The sequence below is a fragment of the Pteropus vampyrus genome, unplaced genomic scaffold (assembly GCF_000151845.1).
Source record: "Pteropus vampyrus isolate Shadow unplaced genomic scaffold, Pvam_2.0 Scaffold300, whole genome shotgun sequence".
In the NCBI taxonomy this organism is placed as follows: Eukaryota; Metazoa; Chordata; class Mammalia; order Chiroptera; family Pteropodidae; genus Pteropus; species Pteropus vampyrus.
In genome coordinates, this window is record NW_011889081.1 from 761,517 (window position 1) to 788,601 (window position 27,085).

Below are 27,085 nucleotides of genomic sequence, written 5' to 3' on the forward strand. Positions count from 1 at the left end.
CACCAGTGCAAACACTAGCCCAAGCCAGCACCTCCGTGGGCATGCGTGTAACTTCTGTATTCCATCCGACAAACATCTGCTGAGTGTCCAGTAAAAGGTAATTTATTTTTAAAGTACACAATGTTTATGACAGCACTGTAATAGCAAGAAACTGGAAGCAACTCAATACTCATCAGCAACGGGTGATTAAATTATGGTCTGTTCATATGTAGCTGTCTCACAATGAAGCAGAGCCCTGTGCCGCTATGGGATTCTCTATTACTTAAGTGCAATAAGCAGGGTGCAGAACAGAAGACTTACTATTTGTGCAGAAAAATAAACACATGGTACACACTAAAAATATATGTGTCACTGGATGACAGATATCCTTCTAGGAGCGGGACCAGAGGCGGGAGACTGTGGTTTCACTTCACACTCCTCTGTGGTTTTAAAATACTTTAACAGATACATTTTAAAAGCCTAGTTGTTTTTACCATTTTTTAAAAGTCACCCTAGCTAGAACTCCTGTGAACTCGGCACTGAGAGTCCCTTAGGATCATAGGACAACCAGTCTGACCTGTTAGGTGACCAGGTGGCAACAGGCCGTGTGGAGAGCCCGGCTTTAACCATGTGCTGTCTTCTCTTTCCCAGCAGCCAGAGGTAGGAGTGACCCACGAAACCCTGCAAGGGAGCAATTCCGGCTCCAGAACAGAGGAGACATGGAAGATTCAGAAGGAGCTGGACGAAGAGACCGAGCGGAGGCAGCAGCTAGAGAATGAGGTCAAGAGCGCCCAGGAGGAAATCCGGATTCTGCAGAATCAGAGGCCCCAGGAAGCAGTGGTGAGGAAGGAGGTGCTGAAGAAGGTGCCGGACCCCGTGCTGGAGGAGAGCTTCCAGCAGATGCAGCGGACCCTGGCGGAGGAGCAGCACAAGAACCAGCTGCTGCAGGAGGAACTGGAGGCGTTGCAGCTGCGGCTGCGCGCCCTGGAGCAGGAGACCAGGAACGGGGGGCAGGAGTATGTGGTTAAGGAGGTCCTGCGCATTGAGCCAGACAGAGCCCAGGCCGACCAGGTCCTGAGGCTGAGGGAGGAGCTGGAGGAGCTGAGGCGGCAGAAGGGCACCCGGGAAGCGGAGGCGGTTCTCCTGCAGCAGCGCATAGCAGCCCTGGCCGAGGAGAAGAACCGAGAGCGGGAGAAGGTCACAGAGAAGGAGGTGGTGAAACTGCAGAACGACCCCCAGCTGGAGGCAGAGTACCGGCAGCTGCAGGAGGACCAGCAGCGGGAGGGCAAGCGCAGGGAGAAGCAGGAGGAGGAGCTGAGCTTCCTGCAGGACAAGCTGAAGAGGCTGGAGAAAGAGCGGGCCATGGCCGAGGGGAAGGTCACCGTCAAAGAGGTGCTCAAGGTAGAAAAGGACGTGGCAGCTGAGAGGGAGGCCAGCGACCTCAAACGCCAGTATGAGGACGAGGCCGCCAAGACTCGTGCCCACCAGAGGGTGAAGAGCGAGCTGCTCCGGAAGATTTGGGCCTTGGAAGAGGAAAACGCCAAGGTGGTAGTGCAGGAGAAGGTGCGGGAGATCGTCCGCCCGGACCCCAAGGCAGAGAGCGAAGTGGCCAACCTCCGCCTGGAGCTCGTGGAGCAGGAACGCAAGTATCGGGGTGCAGAGGAGCAGCTGAAGAGCTACCAGAGCGAGCTGGAGGCGCTCAGGAGGCGGGGTCCCCAGGTGGAAGTGAAAGAAGTGACGAAGGAAGTCATTAAGTACAAGACTGACCCTGAGATGGAGAAAGAGCTCCAGAGGCTCCGAGAGGAGATCGTTGACAAGACCAGACTCATTGAAAGGTGTGATTTAGAGATCTACCAGCTGAAGCAAGAGATTCAGTCCTTGAAAGACACCAAACCCCAGGTACAGACCAAGGAGGTGGTCCAGGAGATTCTCCAGTTCCAGGAAGACCCCCAAACCAAAGAGGAAGTGGAATCTTTGAGGGCCAGACTGTCAGAGGAACAGAAGAAGCAAGTGGATCTAGAAAGGGAGAGGGCTTCCCAGGAGGAGAAAATCAAACAGAAGGAGGAGGAGCTTTCCCAGGTGAAGGAAAAGGTGGTCCAACAGGAGGTGGTCAGGTACGAGGAGGAGCCGGGCCTGCGGGCCGAGGTGGATGCCTTCACCCAGAGCATTGACGTGGAGCTCCGGCAGATCGACCACCTCTGTGGGGAGCTGCGGCGGCTGCAGCGCCGGCGGGCTGAGCTGGAGCGCCAGCTCGAGGAGCTGGAGCGTGAGCGGCAGGCGCGCAGGGAGGCTGAGCTGGAGGTGCAGCGCCTGAAGCAGCGGCTGGCTGACCTGGAGAAGGAGGAGGGGGAAGCCCGAGAGAAGGTGACCCTCAAGCAGAAAGTGGTGCTACAGCAGGACCCCCAGCAGGCCCGCGAGCACTCCCTGCTCAAACTCCAGCTGGAGGAAGAAAGGCACCGGCGGCAGGTCCTCGAGAGCGAGCTCGAGACCCTGAAGAAGAAGCTCATCAACCTGGAGAAGATGGAGGTCAAGGAGAAGGTGGTCTTCTCCGAAAGCGTCCAGGTGGAGAAAGGTGACACCGAACAAGAGATTCAGAAACTCAAGAGCAGCCTGGAGGAGGAGAGCCGGAGCAAGAGGGAGCTGGATGCGGAGGTAAGCCGACTGGAAGCCAAGCTGTCGGAGCTGGAGTTCCACAACTCCAAGTCGTCCAAGGAGCTGGACTTCCTCAGGGAGGAAAACCACAGGCTGCAGCTGGAGCGGCAGAACCTGGAGCTTGAGACCCGAAGGCTCCAATCGGAAATTGAAATGGCTGCGACGGAAACACGAGATCTGAGAAATATGACTGCGGTGGACTCTGGGACGAAACTCGACTCCAGACTGTGGTCCCTGGAGAGAGAATTGGACGACCTCAAGAGGCTCTCCAAGGACAAAGATCTCGAGATTGATGAGCTGCAGAAGCGCCTGGGCTCCGCGGCCGTCAAGAGGGAGCAGAGAGAGAACCATCTTCGGCGCTCCATCGTGGTCATCGACCCTGACACGGGCCGGGAGCTGTCCCCAGAGGAAGCCCACCGGGCCGGCCTCATCGACTGGAACATGTTTGTGAAACTCAGGAGCCAGGAGTGCGACTGGGAGGAAATATCGGTCAAGGGTCCCAATGGGGAGTCCTCTGTGATCCATGACAGGAAGTCTGGCAAGAAGTTCTCCATTGAAGAGGCCCTGCAGAATGGAAGGCTGACCCCTGCTCAGTACGACTGCTACGTCAACAAGGATATGTCCATCCAGGAGCTGGCCGTCCTGGTGTCTGGACAGAAGTAGGCACAGCCCAGCCCTTAGTCTTCTTGGAAGCAGACACTGGCTTGTTCCTTCCCCATCACCTCTCGGTGTCTTCTCTCTGGCCCTGTGCAGGCTCCTAATCCGTGTGGAGCTGAGCATGTCACCCACGCCCTAGCTGCCAGGCTACTCAGAGTACAGTTCACCTATAGGTGGGACATGCACTAGTTGCACCGTCTTTCAACCCAGATGAGTGACCTGCTTTGTCCTCCAATGATTCAAAACCCGGAAGCCCTTCTCTCTTCCTTTTCTACACACTCCCATCAACAGACTCCTCGTGCAACACCTGGAAGCAGTCCGAACACTAAAGCACAAGGCAACCGAGGCAAACAAGCCTGCCCCATGCAGCACCAGCCTTCACACACTGGCTGGGGAATCTCTAGGGCAGAAAGGCCTTCCATACACCTTTCCATTCATCAAAGGACTGGGCCCCTCGGAGCTGCTGACCTGCATTCACAGCCCTCCAGGAGTCGCTGAAAGCCAACTTTCCGTCAGACTTCTGGAGAGACAGATCAGTGATCTGTGCCAGAAAAGGTGCAAAGAAACCAGCAGTGTCTGGCCCTCTGTCAGCCAGACTGTCCCAGGAAAATGCACCATCAGAGACTGTTTTCTGGTTCTGAAATTAAAGTGTTTTCACAGTGGACTGTGTTGCTGTTAGCCTTGGCTTCAGTGCCTTACAAGTCTTGCTTATTCTCTTAACTGGTATTTAGGTATATGCTACACAGTTGATTTTTCACCAAACGAATTTTCAAATTTCGCATTCTCTGTATCTCATGTATTACATAAGAAAATGGGAAGTAACTGGGAGCTCCACTTACAGCACAAAAATAAAACACCTGGTGGCTTGATTCTAACTGCATGCTAAGTGTTTCTTCCTCTTTTGTATGTGCAGTTTATGCCCCTACTCCCTCTTTTTCAGACAAAATAGATAGCTCATATATACCAGCCCCTATAGAAAGAAAAACTAATTGCAAATACGGTAAAAGGAAAAGAATGAGAGAATGTTTTGGAAACTTTGAAACAATTTATTAAGTTGCTTTATACAAGATTAACAATTTCCACACCACCCCCAACACCAACCTATTGGCTGTGCCAAAGCCACAGCCCCTTTCACACCTAAGAAACGGCTGCCAAGGAAAGCCCCAAGCCCCGCAGCGCTGCAGCCCCCAGGCCTGGAGCCCGCCCTGCCTGTAGATTTGCCTTGCCATGGCTGTTTTAAGTCATTCACTCCTTCATTACCACAAATAAAGCATAAACAAGAAAAAAATCTCCCCATCAAAGAAACGTTTCCCTGAGGCAAGAGGCATCACTAGATTCCTACAAATGAGGGTATTCTGCTCCAGCTGCACACTCAACGGTACATGGGGAGGGGGGCACTGTAGGGGGGAAACCGGGGTCTCAGGCAGAGAAGGCGCTCTCGGGCAGTCTCTGCGCGGCTCTGAGCTCAGCAATACAAATCTCTTCTTTGGCTCTTTTGCTACTTCCTAAGACTATTCTGTAAACAAACTGGAAACCCAAGTTGCAAAAAATATATATAATAAAGGGATAAGGAATCCATGTAGCCCCATGTGAAACACGTGTTGGGTCTTATGTAAGAAGTCAGAGCAGAGGCCTGGCCAACCAGCTGACAGGCTGTGCTCCCCAGACACCAGGCAAACCCCGGCATGAAGCGTGAGTTACTGAGCACTGGACCCTGGTCGTCAGGAACCAAAAGAGCTGCCTGTGTCTCCACACAGGTGTACATTCTGAGGAGGCTGGTTACTCTCAAAATATCTGAAATCACTTAGCTGAAGCAGTCAGTTCAGACACGCCTTGTGGTGCATACTTCACAGGATACAGGCGACTGTCCTAAAACTTGTGAAGCAGCCACTGGTTAAGTGGGAACAGCGTGGTGACTTGGGAGCTCTGTGGTTAACTGTCCCAGTCTGCCTCTGACACACTCTCCAGACTCAGCATTATCCTATCCTTAAATCAAGCACAGCCCTGCTGCCTGGAGAGCCCCAGGACTTTAAAGGCCTGTTTCACAGCAGACACTTCAGACACCTGTTCCTGCAGCTCTGCCTGAGAATGATTTCTAAATAAAACTGGAATGTCTACCTGTGACTGGGAACCCCTCATGTCCTCACCCTCTAAGAGATGAAGAAGGCCTTTGGGGCTCTGCAATCCACCTGGTATAAAAATAAAATGGGGGCCCTGGCTGAATTGGGAGCTAGGATTTGGGGACCCAGATGACCTTTATGTCAAAATGGCACAGATTATGATGTGCAATCGTAAAAAAAAACCTCAAAACTGGTTATGTCTTAAGTACAGACATCTTTTAAAAAGATCTTCATCTGAGATCCACTCAGAGGGCCAAATGGACATGTGTCTAATTCTGCTCCACCATCAAGGCACTGGAATTATGTCTTCCTATAATATGACGTACGAAGAACAGTCCCATTCTATCCAATGCATTTAATGGTAATGAAGAAAACGGAGCCAAAAATAAGTGTCTTTAAAAATCCTATCACAATTGTTGCATCTACAAAGGTCCTTTCTCTAAAAGAGCTTCATTGTCATATTTAGTGGAGAAACTGGCCCCCACAATGAGCACACACTAGGTGTTCTGAATATTTTTCAGAGACAAGTCTCCCAGCGGTGGCGTTAGCCTGGGTTTCTGTCCACTGAGCACACAGCCTGAGGATGGGATGGACACCATGACCATCCTGAGATCCTACTGTGGCCAGAAGGAGCCCCTGACCAGTAGGGCGCCATGAGGTACTCTGACCAAATGCCAGGGGGCTGGGCACATTTACAACACAGGTGTGCCAATTGTTCAGTCCTGCCACCAGAGCTCCGTACATGACCCAACGCACTGCCCGGCCTAGAGCTGCCCCTCCAACGATTGTCCGCGACAAAGCCACGAGGCCTGGAACACCAGGCCAGTCAGTACCTCTGGAGAAGCACGAGGCTGCTCCCCTAACTGAAGGCACGTCACAAGTGCCAAGAGATGCTCCACTTAGCACTCACGCCTTCTCCAGAAGAAAACCAATCGGCAGAAAGAGTATAGTGATTATCCAATTTCAGAACCCTACTCGTTCGGCTTCCAGCTTTTCCTCTGAAGAGGTCACAATTTTCGTGGTACACCGGGCCCTTTCCCATGGAGCTGAGAAGCATCTGAAAAAGAATAAGCAAAAACAGAACATAAATCTTTCTGGATCCGATTCCCTTAAGGTAGCAGTAACCAAACCTCAACGAGATCACTTCCTAAGTAACAAAAGCCTGCGTCTGTGAGTGTTCTGGGCTCAAATGAGCCAAAAACACTTGACAGAGGTGATATGAGTGCACTGCTACTTGCAGCAGCCTGCAGCATGCCTGGCCCTCTGAGCACTGTGAAGGCAGCTGCTCACTGAGTGCTGTGCTCAGAGCAGCTCTGCTATGCAATGTGGGCCACTTCAGTTCTTGGCTACAACTAACATCATGTGGCAGACTGTGGTTCCATAATGACGTTTGACGGTCACACTGAACTCAAGGAGCAATCAGCATTCTCATCATCAAAAGACCCTCAGGTATTATAAAAACAAGCCCCAAAGCACTAGCATTCTGGGTCCACATAGGAAAGAAAGCAAAGCAGACACAAGTCACACAGCTAAAATGCCCAGTTTCTCATTTACAACCACTCGATGGAATCCTAAAGCCTGGTCTAAAGGAGAAAAGAGCCTACTCAGCCTGTTCTGGCATAGATGCTTTTCTGAGAGCCTCTTAATATCCAGAGGAAAAACAGGAAAGAAATAGTACGAGAAAGCATTCTTCCCTTTTTTGCTGAAAATCCCACAGACCAACAGTCATGTTTCCAATGGTTCTTCAATTGTCTCTATTTGAAAGAGTGAGGTTTCCAAAAGCAAGCAGAGGCAGTGCTACCTCCCTTTCAAAAACCATGCGCTCTCTCACCCAGGTAGATCTGCGACCCCTACATTATAATCTTGGCTTCAGCGGCAGCCACTAGTTTGTGCAGTGAGTCCAGGAGAACTGCTTCTCCAGGAGAAAACAGAGTAACTGCTGATACAAGCTTAGCCCCTCAGTTCTTTCTCTGAGAGGCAGTATGTCCATTTTGGAGATTTACAATCCAATCTTGCACCCAGATGGCTTCTGGCATTCACTACGAATGGATAAGCCTAGGGACACAGAAGCTAGGGACTCACAGCAAATCTGGAATGGACAGACTCGGGCAGTGTCGGGACTAGCGAGCACTCTCAACGTGGTACTCTTGGCATGTCCAGCTGAGCGGCTCACTGTCTTATTCTCACCGGGTACCAGTCTACCAGGGCTGCCCCAGGCTCAGCTTCCTGAAGGTATGGCTCTCCCCGACCAATGTAGCCCTCTGGTTGTTTCTGGAGCAGGTCTAGAGTAGTAAGAAGAGCAGTAGACCAAAACCAAGATCCCCGAGGCTCTACACCAGCGTTCCATTAGCTGTACCTAAGAATCAGGTCCCAGGTCAGGGCGAGGCCAATCGCTGATGACAAAGGTGCCAGCCTCTCACAGCTATAAACCTAGGGCTTGTAGAGGGTCCCTTCCTGAAAGCCACTGCTCTCTGGAGAGGAGAAGCAGAAGAAAGAGAAAGCTGCCCCAATTCCTTTGTGCCCCAAAATCTCTGCTTTTACATCTGAACTGAATTAATAGCGGCTCCTCTCAGATACCTGCCAATATCAGAGGTAAATGTCCCTCCTGAAGCCTTGCCACTATGACCTCTTTACTTGGACTTCCCCTTCAGGTAACCTAGGTTTAAAGAGCCATCGATTCGCTGGTACCACCTTGCAGGGCCCCAACCAGCCCTTAGAAGATAAGCAGCACTACCCTTCTATTTTTCTTTTTTAATCAAAGAATAAAAGTTGAGCTAAGGGTTGAGGACTCCTATGCCTCACAGGCAGGCAGGCCACCCTGACTTCCTCGGTGATCACACCGGGTAAGACTGACTCAGTGGCAGGGAACAAGGGTAAATCTCAAAGCAGAAGCCGCTTGTGCCATTCTGAGTACCCAGAGCCAGAGCCTTGAAGGACAAACCAAGACGACACAATGACAACAAGGTAAAGACACTGAAATTTTTGGCAGCAGACAAGGCACCTGTTGCGTTGTTGCGTGGAGAGGGAAATGGCGCACAGTGCACGTGGCACTCTGACCGCCTGGCAATTACCTGGCAAACTCTGCGGGATGTGGGTGGACACAGCAGCGTGTGGGAGAGGCGCTGCGTGGGGCGGGCTGGAGTGCAAGCCAGCCAGGAGACCTGAGAGAAAACAGGAGGGGAGAAAAGAACAAAACACACACATTGAAGACGGAAACAAAAAAGCAGCCTTGGTGGTCCAGAGCCCCAGACAGCCTACGGGCTGGTCCTGGTTGAAAGCCCCGGGCTCAGCATAGTCCCCAAGAACAATGCCCATGGCCACACACCAGACACACACAGGAACCCAGTACACAACAGAACTCTGCACAGGAGAGGTCCCAGGGCACTTTCTGCGCCTCCAGCGTGAGGAGAGAAAGGGGAGAAGCACTTACTGTGGCTGAGGCCGTGGTGGAACGTCCCAGGGGCAGGGCCTGTGACAATGGCGTCCTTGGAGACCCCTGCTTTGGCAGAGGAGTCAGGGCTAAAGGAGACCACACGGAGAGGAAACGGGGAGATGATCCCCAAGGAGTTCGAGTTCACGGCCCCGGGCAGCTTTGGGCTGCCTGCCTTGTAAGATGAGGACAGTAGATTTAAGGGCGAGGAGCTGGTCAGCAGCACAGCCCCACTCGTTCCTTTCTGGGGAGGAAACACACAAAGGGGTCAGAGCTCCAGCCTGTCCACGGCTCACTCAGAAAATAACCTGGTAATGCACGGAGGCGGGACGGGCACTTGGACATCGGCTGCCCTTCGTGCAGGTGCCCTACTCTACAATCCCAAAGGAAGGAAGAGGACAATCTCTGAACTGGCTTGGAATGGCCCCCAGGACACAGTGTTCACTTTAAAAAAACAAGGTATTAAATATGCCTCCTTTGTGCCGGAAAGAAAGCATATACGGACATGCACCAATGTGGGTATATAAAAATATATGTGTGTATATATACGTAAATACATAAAACACACACACATTTATAAATATTAATCTTTGTTTTTATAAAGAAACAGGGAAATACCCTGGAAACTAAGGAATATCGTTAACTTGCAGGGTGACAGGAGCAGGGCAGGTGTGAGATCTCACTGAACATACCTTTCTCTAGTTTTCTTTGTCACCACGTAGTTGTTTTATATATTGAAAAAAATGAAGGAAAAAAAAAAAAGTCCATTCCCATTTCCTCAACCTGCATCCAAACTTCCTATAATTCCTGCAGGTAAGCCTCATTAACCACTGGACTCTATGAGCTCACCTTTGACCTGCAGAGTCCTTCAAAACCCAATCAAGAGAATCACTGTTAAAAAGGTACTCATCTTCCTGGGGCATGAGCATCTCCACACACCTAATGATCTGATAGGCAGTATTATTTTCACTGACTTGTTTGGAGAGATGGCCAGGTAGGAGGCTATGAAAGGAAACTTGTGACTCATTCCATGCCCCCCAGATTCACAGCCTTCCTGTACACACAGTGCTGACCAGTCCTTTCCCTCCACTTGTTCTCCTAAGAAGTTTCAGGTCCCGGGATTCCTGCCAGCGGCAAAGACAAGATCTGAGAACAGGAAGCCCAGTCCTCCTTCCGCTTTCCAGGCTCACTGTTCCTACCTGACCTTCAGTGTCAGATCCTGCTGTCCAACCAAAGCAAGGCAGGTGGCCTTGTCCGTAAGACCCATGAGGACGACTGCTGTACCAGGATACTCACTGGCAAGGAGGTAGACGATGTCACGCTGCTAACCGCGCTGGGCTTGAGAGAGGAGGTCAATAACTTGGCCACTCCCTGGGTCCCACCACTAGAATCTCCATTTGGACCACCCGGAGGGGCCACCAGGGTCAGCTTCTGGGAAACAGGCGGTTTTTTCACTGAGGAGCCTGGGACGGGTCGGCTGGTGGGCTGTCCTGTGGAGGGAGGCTGTGTGCCAGGGAGCAGGTTCCCAGAAGGGGAGCTCTGGACTGGTGTTCCTCCAGAGGAAGAGCTACCAGAAGAAATCCCGTGTTTGGAGATAGAGCCAGCAAACGGGCTAGTCTTGTAAGATGGCCCCGAAGAGCTGGCTGAGTGCTGTTTTGCTGGATGGCTCAGGGCAGTGGAGGACGAGGCTGGGGTCTTATGAGAGCTGCTGGTAGAGGCTGGTGTGCCTCCTGAAGAGGCTGACGTGGAGGGATGGAAGCTCTGGCCTTTGGCCGCCGTCTTCACGAGCTGGAGGAGGGAACGATGACACTGTGGGGAGGAAGGCTTTGGGCCCTGGAGCTTATTGATAAATGGAGCTGGGGGAGTGAAGCTCTTCTGCTGTTGAGTGCCTGCATGAAAGACTTTGACTTGGGGGCCGGGCACAGGAGCTGCGGCTTGGGGCGCATGAGACGTCCGTGGCAAACCGTGGTGCTTTGCTTTGGACTGGTGCACTTCTGGCAGGCCCTTGCTGAGGGCAGCCTGACAGGACAGCTCTTTGTAGCCAGAACTCTCTGGTTTTTTCTCCTGAGAGGATTGCCCCAGTGCCAGAGCCTGTTCAGCCAGAAAATTGAGGGGTGACTGCAGAGAGCTAGAGGGTAGTGGGGCCGGAGGGCTGGGCTTCGGAAAATTCCTTTTTTCTTCCGTACATAAAACACCTGCAACTTTCTCTGCAAGTGCTTTCGAGGGTGCAGGCAGCGTGAACTCAGAGCTCCCACTTGCTCTGCTGTTCAGCGTAGCCAGTTCCTTGGACACAGCCTCCAATGAGGAGGCTGAATTATGGATCAAGTCTTCATCCAATGAGTCCTCTAGGCTGACAGGAGCAGGATTCGCAAGGCTGCCCGATGCTTGAGACGAGAGCTCCCTGTTTGCAGCTCCAGTGCTCTGGCCTCCTGGGTGTTCTAAAGGCAAAGCCAGGGGGCCTACAATCTGGCTTGATGGGACAGAAACCTTTTTATCAGGCTTAGCAGATGATTCCTAAAGAAAAGGAGAAATGCTGATATTTAGAAATGTCTGAAGATGCCATCACTGGCTCTTTTGTGAGGACGCAAGCGTGAGAACACAGCGAGGTCCCAAGAATCAAGCCTTCCTGTGTAGTCACAAAACAAGGAGGAAGAGTGTAGATGACAGGCCTGCGTGGACTTGAACACATCCAGCCAGCTGGGGTTGGGCTTATACAAGCATGCTCTATTGCTAACTACAATATACCCACAGGAAAACTCTTCTGTTTCTAAAAAAGTACAAGACTTGAGCAAAGAAACAATCTTCCTACTGGCATTCACATTATCTCAGAGTGCTCCTAGCTGCAATCAGAAAATGATGCATGTTACGAGAACTGCCTTGAGTTAGTTTTCTTTCCTTCCTTGGTTTTCCCTAGCACCTGTCTCCTCAGTGGGGTTCAAAAGAAAAGTTCTTTCATGGGAACGGGTACAGGATCTATCTCGACATTCCTGTACCCCAAGTGCTAATGCAGCATGTCTTAGACACTATAGGAGCTCAACAGATACCTAGGAATAAATAATTTGCATAGCTTATTCTCCTGGACAGTTCAGATATGGTTAAGGGCACTACAGAGCCTCAGGAACAGGTAAAAATTTGGTAAAATAGCAATTTCTACTATATTGAGAGGTTTCTGCAACATCTAAGATCATTTTCACAGTCTCTATTCTCCAACCACTGTATTTCTCTTCATTTCTGCCAGGTAAACGCAACAAAGCCACCTGTCTTTTCCATTAGAGCTCTAGGCCAACCTGCGCTTTGATGGAAGTGTGTACTTCCATAAAAAGATCATCATCACAATATAATACACTCACATCTGCGGAAGCTTTTCAATCCTCAAAAGGCTGTCAGGAAGACCTTCATTTAATCTCACAACAACCCTATGAACTGAACAGATGGCTACTGTTTCCTAGAACTGAGGCTGGAGGGTATTAAATGACCCAGCTCAGGTCTCTGCCCTCCCAACATCCAGGCCCCTCTGGTGGGCCAGCCTGCCTCTTGGTACAACTTCAAGAATACCATCCTACAGAGCTGTCCCCCAGACCAGCAAAGCTCAATGGGCTGCCTTGGTCACTCAAGAGGTTGTTCATCAGCATGACTGGAGAGAAAAGAAAATAGATGGCACACGACCTAAGCAGGCTGACTCACCTTCGCCTTGATTTTGGGAGGGGCCATTACTTTCTTCTTGGCCCTGTTTGAGGGAATGAACACAGAAAAGGTTTAGAGGCATCCACCAAAAACATTAAAATGACAGTAGTCCTAAGAAGTGAAAACACTGAGATACTCACAGGATTGATGTCAGATGCCCATGGCCTCGTCTGCTCTCCTTAAACAGAGTCCTGAAACAGAGAACACTGGGAAGTTTGTGTAAGGTCCCTGAAAGCAGAGACGCTGCTTCCTACCATCCCTGGTACTCAGGACCTATTACTCATTAAATGTCAGAGGACTAGTGACTTTACTACTGGAGAGGATCTAAAGTGGCTATACTGGCCACCTGAAAACCAAGAGTCTAGGACTGACAAAAGCTATGGCTCTGGCCCCAAATTTCTCATAGTCATTTTTCCTCTAAAGGCAGGAGTGCTTTTTTTATGCCTATTCTCATCTCTTCCAAGAGTAAAATGTGGAGTACCCATAACATGTGTCTTTCTAGAGAAACTAAACAAAAATTTCTTTATGCCCTCTTTACGTACCTTCAGGAGTCCAATCTATAGGGAGAGAAGAGCAATTTCATTTACAGAAGAGACACTGACTGAGACAAGAAAAATCTCCATAATTTGTCCAACCCACAGAAAAATCAGGCCCAATCAAGGACCCTAGCTCCAAGAAGAGGATTCTGGGAAGATGGCCAAGCAAGAAGCATCAGAATTAATCCTCGCCCCAGCTAGACAACAATTGCACTGGTAGAATCTTTCTGATATAACTGTGTTGGAATACTAGAGTCTGTTCAAAGCTTGTAACTTCCAGAAGACTTAGTTGGGTAAATTATGTGTTACATTCAGTCAATTGCAGCTCTTAGCAGAATAGCAACTACCCATCCCCTAACCCCATGGAAGGCAGCTGTGCACCTGTTTCCAGAGCACTTGCACATAGCTTCCAGGAACTAGGATAGGCAAAAAGGACCCTGTCCTTCAAATATCAAGAAACTGCGCTCTAATTGTTAATTGTTGCTTCTAAAAACAGAGGTGTAGACAAAGAGGCAGGCAGCCATTGTTGTTCCTCTTCCCCCACTGTTACAAACCCTTGTCCCTCTGGTTAAAGTGATTTCTAAGAGATTTAAAAGGCCAGATACCTTTTTTTAACCTCCTTCATTTTTCAATTTTCCCTTTTGAGAGCCAGACATTAAAGACTAAGACATTCAGAACAACTGCATACATGAGTCAAATTAGAAAGTGACTATGTATGTCCTAGAAAAGACTCATAAAAGATCTAAGTAAACATTAAGTTTATGCCTCAGGCTGATCCTCAGCACAGAGCCAGCCTAAAACCATCCTAAAAAAAAATGTAACAAAAACAGAAAACCCTGGGTAAGTGGTAGGATGTAATTTCCAGAGTTACCAATTAGATTTAAATGTTCAATTAAAAAAATCACAAAGCACATGAAGAAACAGGAAAGTATGGCCCACTCAAAGAAAAAAAAAATTAACAAAAACCAACCCTGAAAAAGACTAAATAGCATATATATTAGATAAACACTTTAATCATCTATCTTAAAGATGCTCAAAGAACTTAAGGAAGATGTGGAGAAAATCAAGAAAATGATGTGTGAACAAAATGAAAATATTGATAAAGAGAAAACCTAAAAGAACCCCCCCCACCAAAAAAAAAATTCTGGAGCTGAATACAAGAACTGAAATGAAAAATTCACTAGAGGGTTTTAAAGGCAGATCTGAGCAGGCAGAAAAAAGAATCAGTGAACTAGAAGATAGGACAATGGAAATTAGCCCGTCTGAGAAAGAGAAAAAGACTGAAGAAAAGCAAACAGAGCCTAAGGGACCTGTGGACACCACTGAGATCTATGTCGCCCCCCCTCCCGCTGGGCCACACAGCAGGAGGTGAGTGGTGGGTGAGCAAGGGAAGCTTCATCTGTATTTGCAGCTGCTCAGCTGCCTTAGCTCCCCATCAGATCATCAGGCCTTAGATTCTCATAGGAGTGCCAGTCCCTGGTGCCAAAAAGGTTGAGGACCGCTGTACTATATGCCATGGAAGTCCCAGAAGGAGGAGAGAGAAAGGGGCAGAAAGAATAGTAGAAAAATTAATATCTGAAAACCTCTCAAATGTGATGAAAGACATGAACATAAACATCCAAGAAGCTCTAAAAACTCCAAGCAAGATAAAAAAGAAACCCACACCAAAACACATTATAATCAAACTTCTGAAATCCAGAGAAAAAGAGATCTTAAAAGTATCAAGAAAGAAGCAAATTGTCACATACAAAGGCTTGTCAATAAAATTATTCACAGATTTCTCATCAGAAACTTTGGAGACCAGAAGACAGTGGGTTGATATACTCTAAATACTAAAAGAATATACCATCAACCGAGAATCCTATATCCAACAAAACTGTCAAGAGTGAGGGAGAAATGAAGACATTCCAGACAGATTAAAGCTGAAAGAGTTCATGACCAAAAATCCTGCCCTGCAAGAAACATGCCTATTTGACAGTAACTCAAAGCATATGGAGAAATAAAGGTTTCAAAAAGGTAAATCCATGAGCTAAAAAAGCTAATATCATAATAACAGTTTGTAACTGCACATTTATTTTCTACATGATTTAATAAGAGACTAATACGTTTAAAAAAACACAATTAGTGTAAAAGCTATTATTACTGTAACTTGGTTTGCAACTCCAAATATTGTTTTCTATATAATTTAAGAGACTAATATATATATACGTTTTAAATTCAGTTTAGGTTTTGGGTCACACAATCTGTAAAACGTGTAATTTTGTGACATCATCAACCAAAATAGGTATGGATGGAGCTGTAAGGAAGTAGAGTTTTTGTATAATATTGAACTTACAGAAGTAAGCCCCTCCTTCTCAATAATTATTTTAAATGTAAATGGATTCAATTCTCTAATTAAAAGACAAAGATTGGCAGAATGGATAAAAGAACACGTGATCAAACTATATGCTGTCTACAAGAGACTCACCTGAGATACAAAGACAAAAACAGATTGAAAGTGAAAGGATGGAATGCAAATAGTAACCAAAAGAGACCAGGGGTGGCTATGCTAATATCAAAAGACTTTAAATCAAGAAAGATTACAAGAGAAAAAAAAAAGAGCATTATATATTAATAAAATATACTTTATTAATTATTGTTAATAAAATAACAGCAAGAAAATACAATTATAAGTATTCATGCACCTGAGAAGCCACAAAAATATATGAAGCAAAAACTGACAGAATTGAAGGGACAAACAGATAATTCTACAATAGTTGGAGACTTCAATACCCCTCTCACAAAAACTGATAGAATCAAAAAGAAGATAAAGAAACGAAGGACAATGCAATAAACCATCTAGTTCTAAGAGCATATAGAGAACACTCTATCTAACAATATACAGTCTTCTCAAGTGCACATGGGATGTTTTCCAAGATAAACCATATGTTAGACCACAAATTAAATCTTAATAGATTTTAAAAGATAGGTAACATATAAAGTATCTTCTCTGACCACAGCACGATAAAGTTAGAAATAAGTAACAAAAGGAAAACTGGAAAATTAACTAAATTGTGAAAATTAAATGACACACTTTTAAACAATCAACGGATCAAAGAAGAAATTACAAAGGAAACTAGAAAATAGTTAAAAGAAGAATAAAAATAAAAGCATAACATATCAAAACTTATGGAACATAGTAAAAGCAGTGTTAAGTGGAAATTTATAGCTAAAAATGCTTACATTAAAAACAAAGATATCGAGGACTTGCAGTCAAGATGGTGGAGTGGGTAAACTAAAAAAAAATCCCATTTAGAATTGCGAAAAAGAATAAAATACTTAGGAATAAATTTAACAAAGGAGGTAAAAGACATGTACTCGAAAAACTTTAGATATTGACAAAAGAAACTGAAGATGCAAATAAATTGAGGATATACTGTGCTCTTGGATAATAAGAATTACCATCGTTAAAATGTCCGTATTAGACAAGGCTACCTACAGATTAAATGCAATCCCTATCAAAATACCAAAGGCATTTTTCACAGAACTAGAATACCAAAATTTATATGGAACTACAAAAGACACCAAATAGCTAAACAATCTTGAGAAAGAAGAAAGTTAGAAGCATCACCATGCCAGATATCAAACTATACAAGGCTATAGTAATCAAAACGGTATGGTATTGGCATAAAAACAGATACACAGATAAATGGAACAGACTAGAGAGCCTAGAAATAAACTTAAGTTTATATAGTCAATTAATCTATAACAAAGGAGGCAACAATGGGGTAAAGACAGTTTCTTCAATAAATGGTGTTGGGTAAACTGGACAGATACATGCAAAAAAATGAAACTAGACCACTTTCTTACACCACATATAAGAATAAACTCAGAATGAATTAAAGACTTAAATGTAAGCCCCCAAACCATAAAACTTCTAGAAGAAAACATAAGCAGTAATCTCTATGACACTATTAGTAATATTTTTGGAGGTCTCCTCAGATAAGAAAAATGAAAGAAAAATAGATATCCAAAATATATAAAGAACTCATGTAACTTAACACCAAAAACACCAATCAATTAAAAAATGTGCAGAGGACCTGAACAGACATTTCTCCCAAGATGACATACATATGGCCAACAGACATATGAAAATGTCTAATTACTATGTTGTACACCCAAAACTAATATAATAGTGTATGGTAACTGTAATTGAAAATTTTAAAAATTAAAAAAGACTTTTAAACTTATAAACAACCTAACTTTATAATATAAAGAATTAAATATAACAGAAGAAAGGAAATAATAGATTAGAGCAGAGATAAACAAAATAAAGAATGAACAACAAAGAAAATCTATGAAACTAAAAGTTGGTTCTTCAAAAAGATCAAGAAAATTGACAAACTTTTAGCTAGATTGACTAAGGAAAAAAGAGGGAAGACTCAAATTACAAAAATCAGAAAAAGTGGAGACATTACTATAGAAATAAAAAGAATTATAAGAGAGTACTCTGCCAAGAAACTGGATAACCTACATGAAATGGACAAATTCCTAAAAACAAAAAAATCTACCAAAACTAAATCATGAAATAGAAAATCTGAATAGACTGTAACTAGTAAAAAGACTAAGTCAGTAATCGAAAATCTTCCAACAATGAAAAGCCCTGGACCTGATGGCTTCACTGGTGAATTCTACCAAATATTTAAAGAACTAATACCAACCCTCTTCAAACTGTTCAAAAAAAAAAACTGAAGGAACACTTCTAAACTCATTCTATGAGGCCAGCATAATCCTGACACCAAAACCATAAAAATACATCACAAGAAAACTACAGACCAATATCCCTAATGAACGCTGATGCAAAAATCAACAAAATTCTAGCAAAAAGAATTCAACAGCACATTTAAAAGATTATACACCATAACTAAATGAGATTTATTCCTAGAATGCAAGGATGGTTCAACGTACAAAAATTGATCAATGTAAAATGCCACATCAACAGAATGAAGGAAAAAACCCACACGGATCAGCTCAATTAATGTGGAAAAAACATCGGACAAAATTCAATACCTTTTCATGATAAACACACTCAACAAACTAGGAATAAAAGGAAACTGCCTTCACAAAATAAAAATCACACGTGAAAAATCCATAGTGAACATCATACTCAATGGTGGAAGGCTGGAAGTCTTTCTTCTGATATTAAGAACAAGGGAAGAATGCCTATGTTCACCACTTCTATTCAACATAGTACTGGAAGTTCTAGTCAGAGCAATTAGGCAAAAAAAAAAAAGAAAAAAAAAAAAGGAAAAAAAAGTCATCCAAACTGGAAAAGAAGTAAAATGATTTCTGCTTGTAGATGTTATGATCTTATAAGTAGAAAACTCTAAAGATCCCCCACCACAAAAATTTTAGACTAATAATTCATCAAAGTAACAGGACACAAAGTCAACACTCAAAAATCAGTTGCATTTACATACATGAATAACCATCCACAACAGCATAAAAAAAATTAGGAATGAACATCACCAAGGACATGAAAGATATCCAGTGATAACTATAGAACACAGCTGAAAGAAATTAAAGCAACATAAATAAATGAAAACACATGCTATGTTCATGGATCAGAAGACTTAATATTATTAAACTGTCAATATTATCTAAAGCAATCTATGATCTATGGATTCCCCATCAAAATCCCAATGGCTTTTTTTTTTTTTCAGAAACAGAAAATCCAACCTAAAATTCATATGGACTCTCAGGGGACCCTGAATCAAAAAAAAAAAAAAAAAAAAAATAAGAACAAAGCTGGAAGACACATTTCTTGGTTTCAAAACTTACCACAAAGGTATAGTAATCAAAATAGTGGGTGCTGGCATGAAGACAGATATATAGACCAATGGAATAGAATAGACAGCCCAGAAATAAACCCTCCCATATATGGTCGAGTGATTTTTATAAGGGTGACAAGACCATTCAATGGGGAAAGAATAGTCTTTTCAAGAAATGATGCTGGGAAAACTGGATATCTACAGGTGAAAGAAAGTTGGACCATTACTTACATACAAAATATATAAAAATTAACAAAATGGACCAAGGACCTTAATGTAAGACCTAAAACAATAAAACTTCAAAGAAAGCATAGGATAAAAGCTTCATGACACTGGATGTGGCAATGATTTCTTGAATTTGACACCAAAGGCGCAGGCAACAAAATACACATTACGCTTCATGAATATTTAAAGTTTTTGTGCAACAAAAGACACTATCCAGAGAGTACAAAAGCAACCCACAGAATTGGAGAAAATATCTGGAAAATACATATCTGATAATGGATTAATATTCAAAATATACAGAAAACTCCTAAAACTCAACAACAAAAAATACAAGCAAATCAATTCAAAAATGGGCAAAGGACTTGGATACTTCTTCAAAGATATTATACGAATGGCCAATAAATACATGAAAAGATGCTCAAAATCACTAATCATTAGGGACATGCAAATCAAAACTACAATGAGATACCACCTCACACCCATTAGGATGGCTACCATCAAAAACTAAAAATAATAAGTGTTGACAAGGATGTGAAGAAACTGGAACCCTGTGCACTGCTGGCGGAAATGTAAAATAACAGCTACTGTGGAAAAAATCCTCAAAAAAATTAAACGGAGTTAACATATGATCCAGCAATTCCACTTCTGGGTATATACCCAAAAAAACTGAAAGCAGCGTCTCAAAATATTTGTACACCAATATTCATAGCATCATTATTCACAACAGCTAAAATGTGAAAGCAACTAAGTATCCATTGACAAGTGAATAGATAAGCAAAATGCGATATATATACATACAATGGAATATTATTCAGCCTTAAGGAAAGAAATTCTGTAATATGCTACAGCAAGGATGAATCTTGAGGATACGATGCTAAATGAAGTCAGTCAGTCACAAAAAGACAAATATTTTGACTCTACTTCTATGAGGAACTTAAGAGTACTCCAATTCAGAGAAAGCAGAATGGTGCTTGCCAGGGTCTTGGGGGAGATGGAAACGTGAAGTTCCTATTTAATGGGTACAGAGTTTCAGTTTCACAAGATGAGAAGATTTATGGGGATGGATGGTGGTGACAGCTCACAACAATGTGAATGTACATAAGACCCCTGAACTGTGCACTTAAAAATGGTTAAAACCATAAATTTTATGTTAAGTACATATTACCACAATAATTTTTTTTTTTAAATACTAGCTCCAGCTATCTTTCTCTGTGTATTACGGATGTAGTCCATTCACGGGACGCTAACATAAAGTAGCCTATGAGAAAAGTCTGGCACTTAGCTCCAATAAGTAGTTGGCCCTGCTACTTGCAAATGAGACTTCTGTTCAGAACATTAAGATGTTCCCAAGATTAATCTGTTTCTCAGCTTCTAGTAGGAGCCATTATCTCAAAACAGAAAAGGGCGATTGAGATCAGAACTGCATGCAGCCAACTATGAATTAAGTGGGACAAAGAATGACGAAGACGAAACCCCACAGACAATTTCCCTCTTGTAAGGAAAACTAAGAAGACCCCTTCCTAGAGACTACTATGTCCCCTCCAATTCCTCAGGTGAGATCAGAGTTGAGTCAACCAGACATCGATTCCCTGAGAGAAGGGCCCATTTGCCTGGCACAAAAGAAGCACTCGAATGTATCTTTACCACAAGAATGCTCCACCTCATTGTCACACTGAGCATAATGGCTGGTCTGGCCCTCACCTGGCCTGCATCCAGCCTTTGGGCCAGAGAGGTCTGACCTCAGCATCAAGAAACGTCTTCACGTAGTCCTCCCAGGAATGGACCTTGTTGTTCTTCTCTAGATCAAAGTTCTCCAGTTTCATCTTGACCACGTGGCAGAGCAGCTCCCTGGGGAGTAAGCAGAAGCCAGAAACTTCAAACTACCCCAAATGCTTCTTCAAGGTTTTAATCATATGCTTTCAGCAGCCCTGATTAAAGTAAATGATTCTAACCTTCATTAGAAATACGGGAACATGCTCAGACACTGGCCCCACAAACCCTCCAATGACGCAAGGTCCCAGTTTGGGCACACCTGATTTCATCATTCCACTGGAATTTCTTCCGGGGTCCCATTATCCTCCTGCCCCCCTTTTCTTCATCTTCTTCCTCATCAGAGCAAATCCGTTCTCTCTGCTCCTTGTCTTTCTCCTCTTCCAGCATCCTACCAGGTAAAGAGAATTAAATGGGACCCTAAGGTCACCAAAGAAGAATTGCTTCCTCCTGCCCACCACCTTTCCCTGACCCCTACTCCCAGGACTTCTAAGATAAGAAGGTGGGAATGCTGATGAAAATGATGGGACGCACTTACTTTGCGACCTTGGCTTGTGTGTGTGCCTGGCATTCATCCTGGTACTTGGCCATCTGCTCTGGCATTGCCCTGCCAATGGCTTCCTTAAGCTTCTGGAGAGGCTCCTTCAGACGCCCCCCCTGCAGAGAGCAGGACATATCATAAGTCTGTTTTATGCATCTCTTCTTATACTGAGGACACACTACAGGAATAACCACAGAAAAAGTGCAGCAGCAGATGTGGCATCTGTGGACTCAGTCACCCCTCCACTGGGCCCCAAAGCCAAGAGGCTCCTCTGCAGAGTCACCCACCTGTTCATAGAGGTGAAGTTTTCGAGCACGTTTGACCAGGGTGTCCTTGCTGCAGGGCAGGAATGAAGCAAGATAGGCATATACGCCAGAACGAATCTGGCTACTTAGCTCCCGAGTTTGCACCTCTATGCTGAAGAACAGAACAGAATTATCAATGAGCTGCAGCTCACGGCATCTCCTCTTGTCATAAGGTACCCTACCATGGACAGGACAGCTAGGAGCCAAGAGCAGGTCAAACCTATTTCATCAGTCACACAATGTAACCGAGTGGCCAGTGCAACAAATCCCCAACAGTCACCAAACAGAATTCCCAAACCTGAAGAACTTGGCGAGGTGAAGCGGGTTAAGGCTCTCAGGTCAAAGACAAGACCAAGTCTAAGGTTTTCAAGAGAACAGAGCCCAGAGAACAAGCTCTGAAGTACTAAATTTCATAAACAAAGAAAACATAAAAGCTTTCAAACGGGAAAGTAATTGAGTTACTTGAGGTCAACAGGAAATACTTTCCAGCAGTATTTCCTTATTTTTTCAGTTCCCAGTTCTATCCCTGATCAGGAAATCAGGGAAATCCTCATCCCTCCAGTGTCCCTATCTAGATAAGCAGAATTTTTGAGCTCTCTGTGCGTGGCGTGCTCCAGCAGGACACAAAGCTCTCATCTGACCCTCACCTGCTTTCTACAGCCCAGGCTTCATGACCCAAATGCCCAATCCCAATCTTGGCCAGGCAGGGTCCATTGCTAGAATATTACGAAGTCTTGACAACTGTTCTCACATATGCAAATCCCTCAGCTGTTGAGCAACAAGCTTCCTCTGCTACATAATGCAACTAGGAGAGAAGCTGGCAAAGCTGGAGGGCCAGATACAAAGAATCTGGTTTGAATTTATATGTGTGAGGTTGATTCTTTTTCTGTTTTTTTTTTTTTTTTTTTTTAAATCCAATTCATACATTGTGGCATATCAGAGGTTCGGGCAATTGGGAGAAGTGTAAAGGCATGATGCACATTAGCCCTGGGAGCAGAAGTGAGAGTAAGAAGAGAATGACCAGGTACACTGAGGGGCATCCAGGAGATCAGGGCCCCTGGCTGTACCAAGTCATCTATGGCAGGCAACATCTCTCTCATCTCATCTCATACTTGCCGCAAAATCATCTTCCAACAGGCCATGACTATACAAAGTGTTCTAATAATACCTGCTGCCTAAGATTAGTAAGGTCTATCATTTCCTAGGGACAAATATTTGGTGTCCCATCCTCCCTTCTTTAAAAAGAACAACAATAAAACAAAAACCAGTTTTTAAAACGATCTCACTGGCGGTCACCTTCATGTAGTTCAATCATACTCCCGTTTCCCATGGCCTGCTCAATTCAGGCATGGTAACAGATACAAAAAATAAAACAAAACAAAAGATACTCACTCTAAGAGGATGCCATTAATATCCTGGGTGAAGAACTTCTGTCTGCTCTCTCCTTCAGCAGCTCTGGCAGCCTGGTTCATAGCAGACAGTAACATCCATTAGTACACTTTCTCCACACAGTACTCACACTCACCCACAGGCACAAGAGGAGCAGTCGACCTTACAGAACACCTGTCAATAAAATCCTCACCAAGCCCTTCCCTACTCAGCCTTAATCTTGGATTAAGTTCACCTATGATCACTATATGCTCCAGCGCTTTTCAAATGCTGCTGAAGCATTTATGGACTGTCCGTACTTTCCAGGACTTGAAAATACAGTCACATAAAAGAAAATTACAGTAAAAGAATCAAGATGTATTTGATTCAGCCAGCTAGCTAACTGGTGCCCGGCACTCCACCATCTAAACTGAGAGTTGAAATTTCCATATATCTACAGTACAAAGACAGTCAAGAACTTTAACAAACCTGCAAGATTTGAAGTCCTTTAACTACCAAAATAATAATAATAACGTGCCGCTTTAGCAGTTAAGGACATTATAATTCTTTGAAAATTCATAATCTACTTATGGTATACCACAATCTCCATTACCGAGACCACTAGAATGACTAACATACTTTACTACCTATTAAACCAAAATTATTAACAGGTTACTATACAGTGTTTCTTCCTATGAGAACACAGTTAACACCTGGATGGCAAGCTTAGAAACCCTCAAAGCAAGCATGGCAGACAGCAAAGGCATTGAGTTAGGAAAGCAAACTGTGCCCAAGTCTGAACCAGTGGTTCTTATACCTGGCCACACACTGGAATCACCTGACAGCTCTACCTGCCCTGGACCAATCACATCACAATCTCTGGGAACCAGGCCCATGAATCTGTATTCTTTAAAAGAGGCTCAAGCATCGGTACCTTTTAAAAATAACTCTAGTGACTCTTATGTAAAGAGAGGATATAAACCCAAGAATTGCTAGTCCAAAGGCTTTAGGCAAAGTAAAATCTCAGGCTTGATGTATAATGAAGATAGCAAACAAAGGCAGTAAGGTGATTGGCTAAAACAAAATGATTAATCCTGATCACACCTCCAGAAACAGCAGGCACTGATAACCACTCTCCACTTTCATCTCGCCCCACTTGCCTTCCTCGCTGGGTCCTCTTCCTCTCTCTGACTACTCCATCTGTCTCCTTCACTAGCTCAACGACAGATGGACCTCCAAGGTTCTATCTAGAACCCACTTCTCACCATAACGTCTTCCCTCCTCACAGTTTCAAAATAACACAAATGCATGTAGGTCTCTCAAATCTAAACCTCTATCCCTAAGCCCCTTTTTCTAAGCTCTAAGTCAGAATTTCTAATTACTTCTAAGTATGTTCCAATTATTTCTATGAATGGATGACCTTCTGGTATGCAAACTCAACTTGCCCAAAACCAAATGCACTAGATTCTGCTCTTCCTCTTGTGTTTCCCACTTTAATTAACAGCATTATAATCCCTCTTAAATCCTTCCACTCTGTTCTTCAGAACCCTTCAGTAACTCTTTCCAAGCCTAGAATCCAACCCAAAATCCATCACATGACATTGAGAGTCCTCCAGGATCTGGCCCCAGCTGTCCACTCCAGCTCCCAACTCCTACCATATACCAAGGGGTCCCCACCATCCAACAACTCACCTATCCTCAGCTCTGTGTCCTGGCCTGCTAACAGGCTATCTCTCCCATGAGGCTAAGCCTGTTGCCTCTAGTCTGAGTCCTATGTACCCCAAGAGAGCTGCTCTTTTATCAGCTTAAGTCTGACTGTCCATTTGACCAGCTACTTGGCCATCCAAACATCACAGGGCTTATTTCATTCTGCTTTGTCCTACAGTCAGTTGTTACATGTCTACTGATGCATTTATATAACAAGCTCATGGAGAACAAGAACTGAATCTTATTCATTAATATTTCCCACAGCTGCCTATCACATAATAGATGCTTAGCAAATGCTCACTGAGTGGACGGACGGATGAACAAACGCAGATACCACTGAAAGAATGCAAACTAGAGAAAGAAAAGCTTAGTACTGAACAAATATAACTTGCAGAGGATATGCAAAACTCAAGCTTCTGTAAGATCCCATAGCTAGAGGACAGAAGAGACGCCTGAGATGAAAGGGGGTAACACGGATAGATGAAAATGGAAAAAAGAAATGGCGTGACTTTTAACACATTCATCTACCAACTTCTTATACTTTTAGAAGGACTTGGAATTCTAACTGGACACTTTTAATGTACTGGAATTACAATTTTAGTTTTAAAGAAAATAAAGCTGAGTTACTCTTTCGTTTAAGCTTATACACTACTAGTTATAAAATCCAGAAGTATCTTCCTAGTAATTCAATCTAATTACTTTAACATGTATTTCAAATGCCTGTGTGTCAGACCCATCAATGGCTTAGGTTTCCAATTAAATTTTATTTTTAGATACCAGCCATTTCTCCAAGATTTCAAAACCTTTCTAGCTATATATGTTTTGTTTTTTTAGTTTTCTTTTTCCCTGATGCCTTCTGGATTGTGTAGACAATATCTCTGAAGATCTGGTTTTACACTAAAGATAAGTGCTGCATTTTAAAATAAAAGAATAACTGGATATATATCTGATAGTCTTCCAGAAATAAGTGAGGTCCCTCAACCTTAGAAAGGGACACCCTTGCCCAAGGAGTTGAATAAACTGATCAATCTGAGATTAACTAGGAAGTTAAACCAAACAGCACGATCATACTGATTTACAACAGTTCCAACAGCCTTTTAACGAGCTGTTTTATTACATGAAAAGCCACTTGCTGCCCTTCAGTGCCTAGTTCAGAACCTTATGTACTATACCTGTTTAGTATATGCTAAACAAAAGGAAATCTGGCATGATTTTTTTTTAAAAGATCAAACATGTTAGTTTCTAACCTTTCCTTGGATCCACGTCTCCCTAGATTTGCGATGTGGGGGTTCTAATGCTGTAGGTCAGCAAGCGGTGAGCAGGTAGAGCAGCAAGGGGTGAGTGACATGGGGTCTCTGTTTCCTTTCTATTCTTAGTAGTGTTCCCATTTTATGCTTCAATGATGAGGCTCAAAACAGACCTGGATCATCTGTATGGACCAGGCTGCGTAGCTGCCAAAGTACAAGACAGTAACCTAAGGGGGCGACACACCTGAGCTTTTCAACAACCAAAAGACACACTCAACACATATTAAGACAGGGTAAGGCCACTGAATCAAATCACTGGATTCTCCCAAGACCCATAAATATGTACAGTACAAGGGAGTAGGAAATGAAAAATGGGCTGGCGTGAGAACAGTAAACATTACTTGGGCATTCACCAACGTCGCCCTCTTGGAGTACCTCTTTAACATATGTCTCCAAATATATTTTTAAAAAATTTAAGTATCACATCTAACTAGTTAGAAGATAAATCCAGTTTTTACTTCCCACAGCAAAAAAAATTTTCCCTAAGGGATAGATACACATCAGATTAGAATCTGCTATGTACTGTGGAAGACTGCAAACAAGACCACAGATTGCTCCCCTACCAGCACATGCATTCCCAGAGGGAGTGGTGGCCTCTAGTTCGCCACCCCTCCAATCTGGTGTGCACTTGTGACTCGCTTTACAATAGTGTGGCAGATGTGATGTGGTACATACAACTTCTACACCCACACCCTCTTGAAATGCTCTGAGACTGCCATGCCCTGAAAAAGCCCAGGATGAAAGACCAGCACTATCCCAGAGCCCAGCCATTTTGCCAGCTGAATGCAGCCACAAGAGAGTACCCAGGTGGGACAAGAGGAACTGCCCAGCCAACACACGGTCAGGAGAAATGGACTGTTTTTTGAAGTTACTAACTTCTGCAGTTTTTTTTAGATAACAATAGAAACTGATACATGTATAATCTAGGGCCAAGATTTAAAATCTAAACAAATTATTATAAAAATAAAGGAAATAAGAGGGAAACAAGGAAAAT

At 44.2% G+C, this 27,085-nt stretch overlaps 2 protein-coding genes across 5 annotated transcripts in view; one reads left to right on the top strand and one right to left on the bottom strand.

The window, feature by feature from the left end:
* Positions 1 to 4,168, top strand: part of PPL (periplakin) — a 42,271-nt gene extending 38,103 nt beyond the window's left edge. The window contains exon 21 of the mRNA XM_011376616.2: positions 631 to 4,168. Coding sequence (XP_011374918.1) covers positions 631 to 3,294 — 2,664 coding nt within the window. The 3' untranslated portion in view covers positions 3,295 to 4,168. The remainder of the gene's footprint in view (positions 1 to 630) is intronic.
* A 1,580-nt stretch (positions 4,169 to 5,748) lies between these two features.
* Positions 5,749 to 27,085, bottom strand: part of UBN1 (ubinuclein 1) — a 33,991-nt gene continuing 12,654 nt past the window's right edge. For 3 of the 4 annotated variants that reach the window (XM_023521184.1, XM_011376447.2, XM_011376449.2), the window contains 11 exons: positions 23,102 to 23,172; positions 21,692 to 21,821; positions 21,402 to 21,520; positions 21,126 to 21,254; positions 20,795 to 20,941; positions 12,663 to 12,713; positions 12,523 to 12,565; positions 10,135 to 11,352; positions 8,839 to 9,082; positions 8,480 to 8,569; positions 5,749 to 6,465 (listed from right to left, as the gene is read on the bottom strand). In XM_023521184.1, coding sequence (XP_023376952.1) covers positions 6,416 to 6,465; positions 8,480 to 8,569; positions 8,839 to 9,082; positions 10,135 to 11,352; positions 12,523 to 12,565; positions 12,663 to 12,713; positions 20,795 to 20,941; positions 21,126 to 21,254; positions 21,402 to 21,520; positions 21,692 to 21,821; positions 23,102 to 23,172 — 2,292 coding nt within the window. In that variant the 3' untranslated portion in view covers positions 5,749 to 6,415. The remainder of the gene's footprint in view (positions 6,466 to 8,479; positions 8,570 to 8,838; positions 9,083 to 10,134; positions 11,353 to 12,522; positions 12,566 to 12,662; positions 12,714 to 20,794; positions 20,942 to 21,125; positions 21,255 to 21,401; positions 21,521 to 21,691; positions 21,822 to 23,101; positions 23,173 to 27,085) is intronic. The other variant, XM_011376448.2, reaches the window with a different exon arrangement.